The 13,528-nt window shown below is 40.7% G+C and overlaps 1 protein-coding gene across 3 annotated transcripts in view; it reads left to right on the top strand.

Annotated features, from left to right (window-relative positions):
- LOC109862664 (ADAMTS-like protein 1) overlaps positions 1–13,528 on the top strand; it is a 152,900-nt gene that overhangs the window by 132,502 nt on the left and 6,870 nt on the right. For all 3 annotated transcript variants that reach the window (XM_020442783.1, XM_020442779.1, XM_020442775.1), the window contains exons 8-11: positions 2,046–2,148; positions 3,477–3,575; positions 11,522–11,663; positions 12,164–12,257. In XM_020442783.1, the coding sequence (XP_020298372.1) occupies positions 2,046–2,148; positions 3,477–3,575; positions 11,522–11,663; positions 12,164–12,257 (438 nt within the window). The remainder of the gene's footprint in view (positions 1–2,045; positions 2,149–3,476; positions 3,576–11,521; positions 11,664–12,163; positions 12,258–13,528) is intronic.

Here is a 13,528-nt window from a genome sequence, read left to right as displayed (position 1 = left end):
TTGCGCGATGAGATTACTTCCTCTCTCTCTCATCTCGAGAGAACAATACGTCTCACTCGATCTATCTTACGTTGCTCGATCAATCGATCGAGCAAAAATTCGAGAAGATTGCCACTTGAAACACGTGCGACGACGCCAATATCGCGGACAGTATCGGAGATTGTCGATTTACCAATTAAGATGATATCGTAAATCGAGGTATTGGTGACTATAGAGAGAGAGAGAGAGAGTTCTCGATTCCTTAGTAAATTATTATTAGCGTCGACATCGAACGTCGAATCGATCAACTGGCTAATTGAAATGGCCGCTAGTTCTCCTTTGAATTTAGTTGGCTAAATCGACTAAGCAGCTCACCTTTCCTCCCAAGAGGAAACGCGACTCCGAAAAGCCGTAACCGCACTTTGAGGTAGTAATCCGCAAGTTATGATTTAATCGCACATTACGACTTCGCCAGTATGTTCAAGCAACCACGTGTATGTCGATGGAACATCTTAAGTTATCAACATTCGAGTTTCCCAATTAAGAAGCTGAATTTATTTCGAAAATATAAATGTAAAATATATAAATCAGTAATTTTTCACTCTAGTCTCCGAATATTTACTGTACATTATGACAATATTGAAATTTTAATTTTTATAAAAAAAGTACGGGAAGTTATTTTATATATAAAACTTTTACAAGTTTTAAGAAAGAATATACATTTTTTTGACGCGCGAGAAAATTTAAAAAAAAAAATACGGTCATGTCAACGTGTACATTACGGATTCATCGCGGATATCGCAGGTACACGTGCCACGACGTGAACGAGCTTTACGTCGTAAAGCCAATAGCTGTTAGTGCGATCGATCGATGAGATCCACACGGTGTAACACGTCAGCGTTTGATATTTGGTTTTTAGTTTGGAGAGGCACGCAATGCGCGAGGAAAATTGAAAAAGTTGGCAGCAATTAATTTCAAATCTCGAGAGGCGCTCTCTCTCTCTCTCTCTCTCTCCCTCGATGCGCAGGATCGCAGCTTTTATATCGAGCACCTGTGTATTTTTAATGCCCATGGTTTTGCCGTCGGAAATTGAACAGCATATCAAAGATGACTTTCGAGAGATCACACGCGAGAAAAGAATGTTACGGCTTGTCGAGATTGGCAAGGTCGACGATAATCGATAATCGATACGCAAGTAACGCCAGACACGAAATTTTTACCGTTTTACTTTGTCATTTAGCGCAATCGCTCGTACACGAAATATTTTTACGGTATCGTGAATGAAAAATGCCGAGAGTGACTTTGACAGTTTCGTAAAAAGTTCTGTTAGCGCGCGATGAAAGCCACTCTATCCGTGTTACTTGCTAAATACCGAGAAAATCGGATATCTCTCCTCGTACCCTCGAAAGTACAATTTGTCAAAGAGATTAACAAGGAGAAAGATAAAAATAGAGAAAGAAAAATAATAATAGCAGAGAGACACATTAGTGTTCAAATAGAAAGAGAGAGAAAGAGAAAGAGAAATTTATTGGAAAAACGCATATCAAAGGTAAACTTACCATGTTCTGCTGTTTATCATCGATTCTCATAATATAAAATATTTTAACATCGTAAATCGAGAATGTTTTTGGAAGAAATATGAATTAAAAATACATTCGATGGGTGCGAAAATATTTTACGACATAAACGAAGTTGAGTGTGAAAAATAAACGTACTCGTCAATGTAAAAATACATGTAAAAGCTTTTCAATGAGAAAACCTACCTCGCGTTTTAAATAAATTTTCACACAATATGTTTCCTTTCTCGAATCGTAAACTTTGCATCTCGCGAATGTTGATGACAGAGCAATTTCAATATTTTGTTTATAAACAATGCGTCCATAAAAGCTCGTCGTATTTTTTTTTCTACGAGTGAGGCAAAATTGCGTTAATCAGTTTTTGGCGACAATTTTACAGCTTTTCACTGGACGCAAGTAAACTCATGTGCACTCACTGTTGCGGTTCCACAATCAATTTTATGCGTTTCTGCTACTTTCAGCGATTTTCTCCGTTCTGTCTTTTCACAGATGGATAAGCGGAGAATGGAGTGCGTGCAGCGCGAGCTGCGGCGGTGGATCGAAAACGAGGTTTGTCTTCTGCGCCGAGGAAAACGGAAACGAAACCACGAAGGTAAATCCAAGCGAAGATACTTCTGGATAATAAAGTTATTGTTAGTTAAATTCACTTCGACGCTAACGAGTTCGTATAGGTAAAGTTCGAGAAATTACCTATATATAATAATAAATATATACATATATATACATTTATATCTTTTGTGACAACGTAAAACTGAAATTTTAAATTATACCACTTAAACTTTGACAGTTGCGGTCTGCGAAATATCTTTCGGTTATCGATATGTTACTCGACTATTCGTTTTAAGATGAGATTTTGACGCATGAATGATTAATAATCTCATTATTATCTCATTACTTTGTTCTACACTTGATCGCGAAATGTCAGTTTTTGTGAAAAAGGAGAAGCTTATCTTTTTTCTCACGTTTTACGTCTTTTTATTAATTTAAGGATAATCGCGCGCATTCCTTCTTTTCAATTATTTGTAAGTTTCTCTGACGCGCGCGAATTAATGCAGTTTCCATGCAAGAACATACGTACGTGGCCGCTATATTCGAGAATCTCGTGAAATGTTTCACGTCGCTTTCCAACCCTCAGAAAAATGTCAACGCAACGAGGACTTTACGATGTAAAGACAAATAAATCTTTGTGGAATAAATCTGTCAGCGTGACGGAATCAGCGTTACGCGTGCGCACGATAAAACGCCACATTTTTCACATTTCGCCACTGACGTTAGACACGCCGTAATTCCGCCGCGCGCTTCCGCGCGGACGGAACGTTAACCATTCCTCTCATCTCAGAAATTTTATGTCGTACTTTCCCTACTTGTCTGCGAGTCGCATTTACATACGTAGCCTGTCTCGCGACGGGATCCTGGAAGATCCCACGATCCCTAACCCAGTTCGGTTCGTTTAAACTTGAAGAGCGTCGCATTCGCGAGTATGCGCCACCCGCTCACCGTAAAATCTCCCCATCCGACAGCTCGCGTACATACATATATGCACATCGACAATTCGAGACTATATTGAATATATACAAGGTGTTTTACAACCATCTGCCGATGTTTTTTAAGCCAAGAATATTTTGGAATATTTTGAGTCTTTTTGTATTTTATTTTTAATAAAATATGCTTTTTATTTATTTTAATTCCCAAGAATCTTAAGTGTTCTGTGCATAAAAGCAATGTCACATAAAATTAAAATGAACGTCAGTTTGTTAATAAATGATTACCTACAGTTAGTTTACGGTTTGCGATATCTGCGCACCGACACTGAGAACAATAGAGGGAAAAGCATACGTTTCCGAAGTTCTCGGAACATCTTGTGCGTGCAACTCTCATTTGTGCGCAACACGATTTTACATCATATCCTTATCGTTGCAGCTGCCCGATCACAAGTGCAACATTGCGCATAAACCGCGCGCTCAGGAAACCTGCAACACCGTGTCCTGCCCGATGTGGGAGACCGATAAGTGGAGCGAGGTAAGAGATTGTCATGCAATTCTTCTGTGAAATAAAGTGAAACTCGCCCGCGAGGCGCCGGAGTTTCCCGTCCGCGTATCATTTAAGAGCGAAAATGTTAAGCCTGCCTTTGCCACAATCAAACAGATTTAGGTGCACACGTCGAGTCCAGTTGCAGACGCACATATACAGCTCGGTGCTATCTCCGCTCCCGAGTTTTACTACAGAGAATGTAGTATACTGGCCGGAGGGAAACAGGGTTAATGGCTGTGCGCGATTTGCGCTCTCTCCCTTTGCCCTTACTGTGAATGTTCTACCGGGTTGTAACATGTGTGAAATGACCGATTTTGGAGGTGTATCTTGCGCTCGCGTAAAATGTTCTCTCGAAATTTATACGTGAAACGTCTACCTAACAAATTGCTATTAATTGCTATTAATTTTAATTTATTTATTAAAGATACAAGGCTTTAACGTGGTATCGATTAACTTTGTAGTTCAATTAATTCTATATCTAACGGCGAAAAGTGGTAATTAGCAAGGATTGCTCGGACTTTAAATCGATATAATAACGAAATAACCGCCGCTGGCAGTTGGCGGCAATTGAACTACACGCAATAACACTGCTATTGTACCTAAGACCTTACAATTAGCGGGCTCAATTAGCGCTCTTCAAATAGCTCCCGACAGCATGTGCATTACTCAAAGAGCTCGCGTTAATTTATCTGTAAATCCAGACTGCGACGTCATTACACGGTTGGACACAAACGCGCGCGCGGCGCCAGTTAAGGAAGCCTTTAATTACGCGCGATAATATCACAAACGCATAAAACTCCCGCTTCCATCCTTTTCGGAACTGGTTACAACGCGAAACGTTTAAGGTAAAGCAAATTAACGGCTGCGCGCGATTTGCACGGGTGTGCCTTTCGGCGACGATTTCGAAATAGGAACGGTAACGAAAACCCAACGTTCCTCTCGTCTGCAATCACAATCCCTCATCGCGTTTCTCCGTTTCCACTCCGTGGGAATGTGATTTTCTTCAAAAAGCCGCACGTACATGTGCAATCGCTCGACTGCATATAGGTATACATACATCACCGTGTAACGGACAAAAGATAAAGTTGTGATGTGGATAAGTTTGTGTTTGCAGAGATGATCTTCATTTTCCAACGCGTAGAGAAGGAAATAAGAGAATTTTCAATGAAAGTTTCAAACTTGATATGCGCATACGCGCGAAAAGTTTTAACAAGTATATACTCACGTTGCACTTTTGTCCTTTATAATGAAAAATTCGCATTAGATCGGCTAACGACAAAAGCGATCTGTTCTTGCGCCTCGAGCGGAATAAATTTCACCTCAACATACCAGAGATCTCCATTTTTCTTTGGTTCATTAGCTGTCAACAAAAAGTCTGACTACTCGCACGGTTTTACTCCGGTATAACGACTTGTGGGCATTTCCAAAGCGGGGGTAGCTAAAAAGAAAGGTCCGCGAAAGATCGACGGGGAGATATGCTCGCGGTTAGTTCGCGCGCGCACGCGCATTGTTTTGCGTGGGGTTTGATTTTCAAGGGAATATATTAGTTACGTGTTTTATAAGTAATTAAATCAATTTAAAACACTTGTTTTTTTTTTTTTTTTTTTAACTTTTTGCGAAGAAAAAGTTAAAAGAATAACATGCGAGTCGCAGATCAGATACGTAATCAGATACCCTAATGTGTTATTTAAGTGCGAATTACAAATCATCTCACAAATAACCCAGTTTCCGTTTAATTGTGAGCAAACAACTCGTTTCCATAGCGCGGAACACGATAAATTTCTCTTTTCTCTCTTGATTAAGGCAGTTTGTTTGTTCCTACTGTTTTCCATGTCAGAGAGGTGTCTTCGTTAAAATATATTTTAATTCTTTACCCAACGCGCGTTTCTCTCGCGAGCCGAGTTTTCGCTCGGCGTATAAGAAATCTTGCCATTGTGCATGTAAATTGAAATATAGGATTCCACCATTGTTTTATGTGCATTTACATTCTAACTTGCTTTTACTCGCGGGTTTGTGTGTGTGCAAAAAAACGGATGTCGCAAATTAATCACAGGCGGAGCAATTCGATGCGAAAATCCATCTTTGTAAAATATTGCGGTACAACGTATATCCGCAAGGTGTCTATATTTGAAGCCGCCACTACACACACACATACATATCGGACGCTCGGGCACTAGGAAAATTATTAACTCGACGCTCGGCGGAAACGACGTTAATATCAATTCTTCTCTTTTTCAAGATGCTCTCTCGAAAAGAACATCGCTACTCAATAACTTGCTCGTGCATTCGCTCCGAAACGAAGGAAAGACAGAGAAAGGCAATACACTTTTTCACAAGCACAGACGGTTATAATATATCGAATAGTGGACGAGCACGGTGGGGATAAAACGGCGTTCTCATTCGCGCTGCCGTCGCTGCTCGTACGCTCCGACGACGACTAAATCGGATTTTCTCTGGGAAGGCGAGGGGAATCGCGATTCGTTCGAGCGGAACGCCGTTTGTCGGCTGCGGCGAATCCTCCGCGGCATTGAAAGAGGACGCGGTTATGTTTCCTGCTCCGAAAGATTCTGGCGTAAAAGTGGAGACAGACTGCAAACTGCCGCCTCGTTTTCTCCGCCGTCGAAATCCCTGTATACGAATTATGTTTAAATCCGGCGCGAATATAGACGAGTGTCGCGCGAACCGCACGAAGTTCTTACTTTGCGCAGGAAATGTTTTCCGAGCCACCACCCCACCACACACTTCATCTACAAGCCATATTCTCTCCCCGCGAAGAGCTCTCTTTGAAGATGCTCCAGGCCACATCAGCCACCAACATCAAACAGGACAATTTAGTCGCCAAATAACCGCCTCTTTCTCTCTCTCTCTCTCTCTCTCTCTCTCTCTCTCTCTCTCTCTCTCTCTCTTTTTACTCGTATCCCTTTCCATCAAATCGTCGCCTGACCTGGGTGAAAGTCTGCCCTTCTTTCCATGGCAAAGCCAAAGCTAACAGGGAAAGATGCGCCGGCATGAAGAGCTCTCTCCTTGCGGAAGAGAAATTAAAACACGCGGTAGATAAGAGAGAGATAAGTTGATAGAAGATCACATGCATTTATATCTTGTTTCTAAACGAACAATTTGCGAATAGGCGGGTAAAAATAATTTCTCGCTGTTCTTCAACTCTGCAGTTTTTTTTTTTTTTTTTTTTCAGGAAGATAAACATATTATATTTTTTGTAGATTATATAGAGAAATCTCTTCCTCTCTCGCGACGCGAGATACGATTTCTTATTTTGTATTTAAACATGGTAATAGAGAAATAAATACAAAAAAAAAAAAAAAACGGATTGATAAATCCTCTTTCTCACATTATTCTTCGCGCATCTCGTCGACCTTTCAATTTTATGTCACGCAGAAAATAAGATTGCTTTTTCCAAGTGGTACAATAAGAAACAGAGTGAGCACGCATATTTGCCGACAGAATTTCTTGCAGCTTTAAGGAAGGAAGCGACGGGAAATCTAGGAAAAATAGAAAAAAAAAAAAAAAAATGCGCCGAACTCACGGCGTTTTATCGTAAAGAGACTCGCGTTTGCTCGACGAAGTCACTTGCGGAAAACATGCACGTGCGCTTCTGCAAGCAGCTTGCGCGCACAATCGTGTGTATTATTATGTTTAGTGGTCACATATTTTCTCGGATTTTTAACAGACATATTTTTTTTGTTTTTATATCTGTGTAACAAAATTTTCTTCGTATACGCTCGATAAGAAAACTGTGGAATAACATGTTGTGCAACGACACTCGATTGTACTACGTCGACGGATAAATTTATTGATACGAACGCGTCGCATCGGGAGATCATCGTCGTTTCGCACGCGCAAGCAACATGCAACTGTTTTCGAGATCGTGCTAACGTTGCTCTTGTAACGGGACGCGATTTCCAGATATATCGACGTCGATATCAACGTACGACTCCGCGACGACGATGCCCGCGGCGCTTCCTGGCACGACGTTTAACGGTCGCAGTTTCTTATTTCCTCTCTTCGACTGGCCGAAAATCGACGTAGTTTCCTTGGAGGTATTCCAGAACTTTGATTTCGATGCGGAGAGATTTAACGCTCGTTTTGTATCGTGATCACGGAACAGCGGCTTTTTCTGCCTCATCAGACAATCTCGAGTCGTTCGCGATGAAAGCGAGGGAGGAATAAGAGCTAAGAGCTACATTTTACAAAAAAAAAAAAAAAAAAAAAAAAAAAAAAAAAAAAAAAAAAAAAAAAAAAAAACAATTTTTCTCTTTTTGAAGATTACGGGGGAAAAACAGTTTCTGAAACTATTGCAACAACAAAACAAACGTAGGAAAACAATACCATCTCTAAAATCTCTAAAACACACAGTGAAAAGATATATCGTCGAATAACAAGTTACTTCCGTAGCGCTATAATAGATACAAACTCGGGTACATCGAGAATACAACGTAAGAAGTTATATGTATAGAGAGAGAAAAGAGAGAGAGAGAGAGAGAAAGTAGGTGTGTACCAGAGTCGCCATAAAACGTCTGCATAAAACATAGGTAGCCCGGGATAAATTTACGTCGGCAGTGGCCGGAACGCTCATATACGTTCCGTTTACCAACGTTTCGTCGCAGCCTGCGTGCGAACATATGCAGTTCAAACAGACATGGTACATATTGCATAATATTCGAACGAGTCGCCTACGCCAGTTCCTCTGCATACTTTCTGGCGCAGTGCTCAACAACCCCCCGTCTCTTTTCTCTTCCCCTGCCCCTTCTCTCTTCTTCTGGTCGAGTTTCTTGTCGCAATAGACACTTAAGCTTCGAAAAATCAATACATTGTCTGGAAACCTTCCAGAATTTTCATTGTGCAACTCCTCGCGCGTCGTTAGATCGTCTTTTTTTTTTTCTTGCGAATCGCTCTCTGAGCGTCTCGATGTTGTTTGCCTCGCACGAGATCGGGGTGAAAGAAAAGTTTTGTCAAAATATCAGAGAACGCGCGTTTCGCAAATTGCACCATCTTATCTCTTATCTCTCTTGTCTTTATCTCTGTTACATTGTAACGAACGCGTGCCCGCGGGTGAATAAGTACGGGCAATACATGTTCGAGCACGTCTTTGAGATGCGGGCGCTTCAATCATCCTGAAAACTTGTTTTTTGTTTTTCGCGATGCGAACGCACATTCTTCGAATCGCCGTCAAACGTTTTCTCGTTCCTTTCTTTGAATGTTATTCAAATTTATTCCGCAATAAAAGTGTCGCGCGACTTTACACGTTCGACAACGCGCTTTACTTATCTAACTTGGAATTCCTCCAATTCCGGAGTTGAGCGCGCATTTCGGCCTTTTGTGCGAAAGCGATTCGAGAGATTCGAGGAGGATAACAATTCTTCGTTAAATTACTGATTATTTCTCACGTCGTGTTTTGTTTTTTTTTTGTATAAAATGTTGGAGAGAAAGTTGTGTTTATTACCGGTGACAAAACGCTCGTCGCGCATAAAACACCAGTTGCAAAAACTCTTTCGAAAATCTTGTCCCCGTGAGGTTGACTCGTCGAGGATTCCCGCTGCGAGTGAAACAGCCTTTCATGATCCTTGGGAATGCAGAAACCTCGCTACATAAATAAGAGCACGACGATGAACGTTACGGAAAGATAAAGACAGTAAAGAATGAACGTTACGTACGCGAGTTTTCGTGAAACGCGTTTTGCCCCGTCTCGCGCGAGCGAACTAAAGTTTTGCGGCAGATACGTGAAAGGAAAAATCTCCGCGACTTCCCTGCGGAATGTAGACGTCATGCTTTATTCATGAGGTCGCTAAATGCGGCCCATTGCTCTGGATGTATATTTATTGCGATTTCCACCCCCGCGCATATAAGGCGCGCGCAATATTTTGCTGACCGTGCTGCTACAATACTAATATTAGATTTACGCGGAGAATTATGTCGTGTGATTTTCTCTTTTTTTTTTTTCTTTTTTTTTTGAAAGAGACCGACCTGTTCGCGCGGAGTGAGTTTAGCAGAGAGATCTCAAAAAAGTATCTCTGGCAGTAATATAATTTTACGCGCATAACAATTATACATCTTAATAATTAAAATATATTTAAAAAAAACAAGAATTCGTACGGTTCTATTTATATTATGTATGTAAATATCAATCTTGCTTGGAAAGAAAAAAACAGACCCCGGGAATCAGTATTTTTGAGAACGCCCGAAAATGATGTATCTCGCAGCGAGCGTATATTTGCGCAATTGATAAATGCAGACGCGGCAACATCATACATCTCTATCTGCTGAAGAATGTTATTTGCCTTGTGCGAACAGCGAGTTGCTACCCCATTACGCACACTCATCCGCACACGGGCCAATGAGTGCATTTACACAGAATGGCGCGGTAAAGCGAAGTAAATCTTCCCAGTCATGTGCACGCGCAAAAGTACGCGCTCGCGCGGGCGGCCGCACATGATTTACGGCGCTTCATTTCTGATCGATATACACAATAGTCCGTCCCCTATCCGCTTTCGAAAACCGGCAGCATCCGGCAGAATGGCGCTCTTTCCGCTAGCGATACATAAAGGGCTTCGTGCCCGTCAGCACGGTAATGATTTCATCCGATGCCGCGCGCGCGCGCGCGCGCGCCAGAGGAGCGCTCCCCTAGAAGACAGGAATTGATAGATTTCTCTCTTTTGTGAGCACCCGGGAGCCATGCAAATATTGAACTGAAAGCACAAGGCTCCTTAAAGCACTTCCTCCCTCCTCCCTTTCGCTATCGAGACTCTTTCCGAGTTATACGGCTCGGTCACGAGGGAGAGGATGAAAAGCAAAGACAGAGTGGAGGGAGAGATGAGGGTTGAAGAAGAAGGACCAAGATAAGAGAAGCGGAACGAGAAGAGAGACAGGGGAGGAGGAAGGAAAAAGACAAGAAAAGTACGGCGCCTCGAGTAGGTTTCTGCTTTTCCTTTCGCGTGTCACCTTTCCACCTTCGACATACCCGAACGATAGCTTCTTCTCACGTTCAGGAGTTGCATCTTTATTGTCTTCCGTCGTCCGTATCTCTCTTTCCCCCCCCCCCCCATTTCTCTCTCGCCCTGATTTCCTCTTTCATCAGGTTCGTCTTTTGTCCCGTTTTACTTTCCTCTCAGTTTAGTCCTCGCTCTTCTTCGCGCGGGCTTTTATTGCGAGCGAGAAACTTTCGAGCGCGCAACATGCCTCGAACGAGACTTTTCGACTTCGGCAAAATGAGAATCGAAAATGGCAACGCGGAATTTTAAATTAGACTTTGCTCTCTCCAGACATTAGGTCGCTCTGGAATGTGGTGTTTCATGCGAAGTTGTGCCGTTAATGCGCCGCGGAAAGAGTTTCGATTGCATCCTTCCTCGAAAGAGAAAAGAGATATAGAAAAGAGAGGCGCACAGTCTCGAATTTCATCTTCTGACTTGAACCCGTGGACGAAAATACGTTTTACTTATTTAGTTGTTGTCTTCTCTTCAGTAAATTGTCAGAAACAAAATCCAAATTATTTCCGAACTCTTTGCGCGTGTACTTTTTTTTTTTTATTACGAAGAAACATCAACAAAAAGCACGTTTAAAAAACGGAACAATGAAACGTAGAAAAATTAATGTACGCGTATCGCTAAATTATTAAATCGCGCGGGAAACTCGCGTTATTAAATTACAGTTACCGCGATTATTATTGCATTATACAATTAATTATTTTTTCAAAAAAAAAATAAAAAAAAAAAATGCTTTACAGACAGTAATTCCTCTTCTCGCACGTGTGTGTATGGAAGTATTAACATTTTTAAATACAGATTTTATGAGATGCTTTAATTATTATACGTATATTAACTCTGTCTGCATAATATATTCCGCGCTTTTTATCCATAGTCTATATACCGCGTCCTTATTACAATTCCGCACGAAGTGTGCATTTTAACGTTTTATTTATGCAGTGCTCCGTGACCTGTGGCACCGGAATACGGACGAGAACGATCGAATGCAGAGACGGTGTTGGTGCCATCTCCAGGGACTGCGACCCCGCGGAACGTCCTCGTACCGAACAGGAATGCAAGACGAACATCGCCTGTCCTATATGTAATTGCGTTATGTCTGAGCTAAATTCATATTTAGATCGAACGAGGACCAACTCAGTCGTGAATGGGCAAATCCGCAAATTTGCCAACGGGATATTTCCGTAAACTAATTACGCGAAGTCAGACACGCGCGCGGTTGTGTGCACGAAAACTGAACGAAATTTTTAAGCTCTCGTCCCCGAAGTGTGTTTACACCGTTTGCTTTTGCACAAATTCAATCGGTGGTTTAAACTGAAATAAAAAATCTAATAAAATAAAAAAATTATCTCTTTTCCATTAAATATTTTTGCGGTATTCGTCCGTTTGTCTGTCGAGAGCAATAGTAACGTTTGAGAATTTATGAACTGTTACCGAGGATTTGATGCGCTTTATCGTGCGGAATGAAATTGAGAAATGAAGTTTTCGCGCGCGAGCTCGCGAAAAATATCGGAGAGACGCGGTGATCTTATGTGCAACGGGAATATGCATGGAAAATGAGATGGCATACGAAATGTTATTTAGATGGAGACTCTATGACGCAGCCCCTGGTGCAACCGTATCCTCTGTCCCCGATGTCGGAGAAGTTGATGGACCAGCCGATATCTTCCGAATCGACGTAAGTGTACTATCTTCTTTTTATGTACAACATATATGCAGTTTGTATATTTAGAATATCTTACCGTGAATGTTACACAATCGTATCGATCGGATGAATGTTAAGACAATTGTTGTGAGAGATGGTAATTTAGCGATAAACCAACTTGAAACAACGTGATTTTTGGAAAATAACAACGTGACAAAAAAACATTATTCGATGATTATTTAATAACAATATCGGTTGTTTGTTACACAATAGAAATGTTTGGGTAACATGTTCTTTTATTTACGACAATCGAAATTGAAGAGCGTTTAAGATTTTATCTGACGACAAACACATGGTAACATGTGTTCGCTCTACAGCATGAAAAATATGAAAAGAAATATATTCCATCTATCTGTCTCTCTCTCTCTCTCTCTCTTGTTTGATCTAATTTAAAATCCAATTTAGATAGTTCCGCGAAACGACCATCGAACGATTAATTCATCGAGAGTTCTCGGCCCGCGTATAAACTTTCCGTTTCGCTATAATCCTCGCGGGATATGTAACATCGATCGCAATTCGAGAACAATGGCAGCAGCTTTAGAACAGCCATTACCACCGTAGCGAAATTCCATAAGATGTTGGGACCAAGATTCTCTTCAGTCAGCGTTTGTAACTTTCTCCCGATATTATCAGATAAATTTCCTTTGCCGCCTATACGGTAACTGCTGTTTCCTTATCAGAACTTAATGAAGATTCGTCCGTCACACAAAACTGTTTTGTACGAAAGTAAATGAGGGGAAAAAAAATTTACTGATTGCGTACGCGTGGCTAGTATGAGAAGTAATCGCATTTTTATTTTTTACGTTTTATTTGTTTGATATTTTTACGCAGCACGTAAAAAACAATTTTATTCTATTAAGAAATGTGCATTATAATACATTTCCAGTATGATTTCTAAACAGATTAAGAAGAAGCTTGTCTTTGAATTTGAGAAAAATTGATGAAATATAACATCGTTAACAAAATACATTGAAATTCTTTTTTTTTCTGATACTGGTAAAACAAATCGGCACGTTTGTAACAAAATATTTACTAAAAAATGAAAAATAATCTATCTGCTAATGAAATACAGAATGAGATTTGATTGTATTATTTGGACTATATAGTACGCGCGGAACAAAGAGTTCTATATAAAAAAACAAATGTTAAAGAATATTTGTTTAATTTATTTGATGATTTTGTTTTTCGTTCACTAAATTAAAATATTGAAGATAATATCATAAAGAGATAGAGAGAGAGAGAGA

The sequence above is a fragment of the Pseudomyrmex gracilis genome, unplaced genomic scaffold (assembly GCF_002006095.1).
Source record: "Pseudomyrmex gracilis isolate BER0280 unplaced genomic scaffold, ASM200609v1 scaffold_10, whole genome shotgun sequence".
NCBI lineage: Eukaryota > Metazoa > Arthropoda > Insecta > Hymenoptera > Formicidae > Pseudomyrmex > Pseudomyrmex gracilis.
This window is presented reverse-complemented; position numbering and strand designations above follow the sequence as displayed.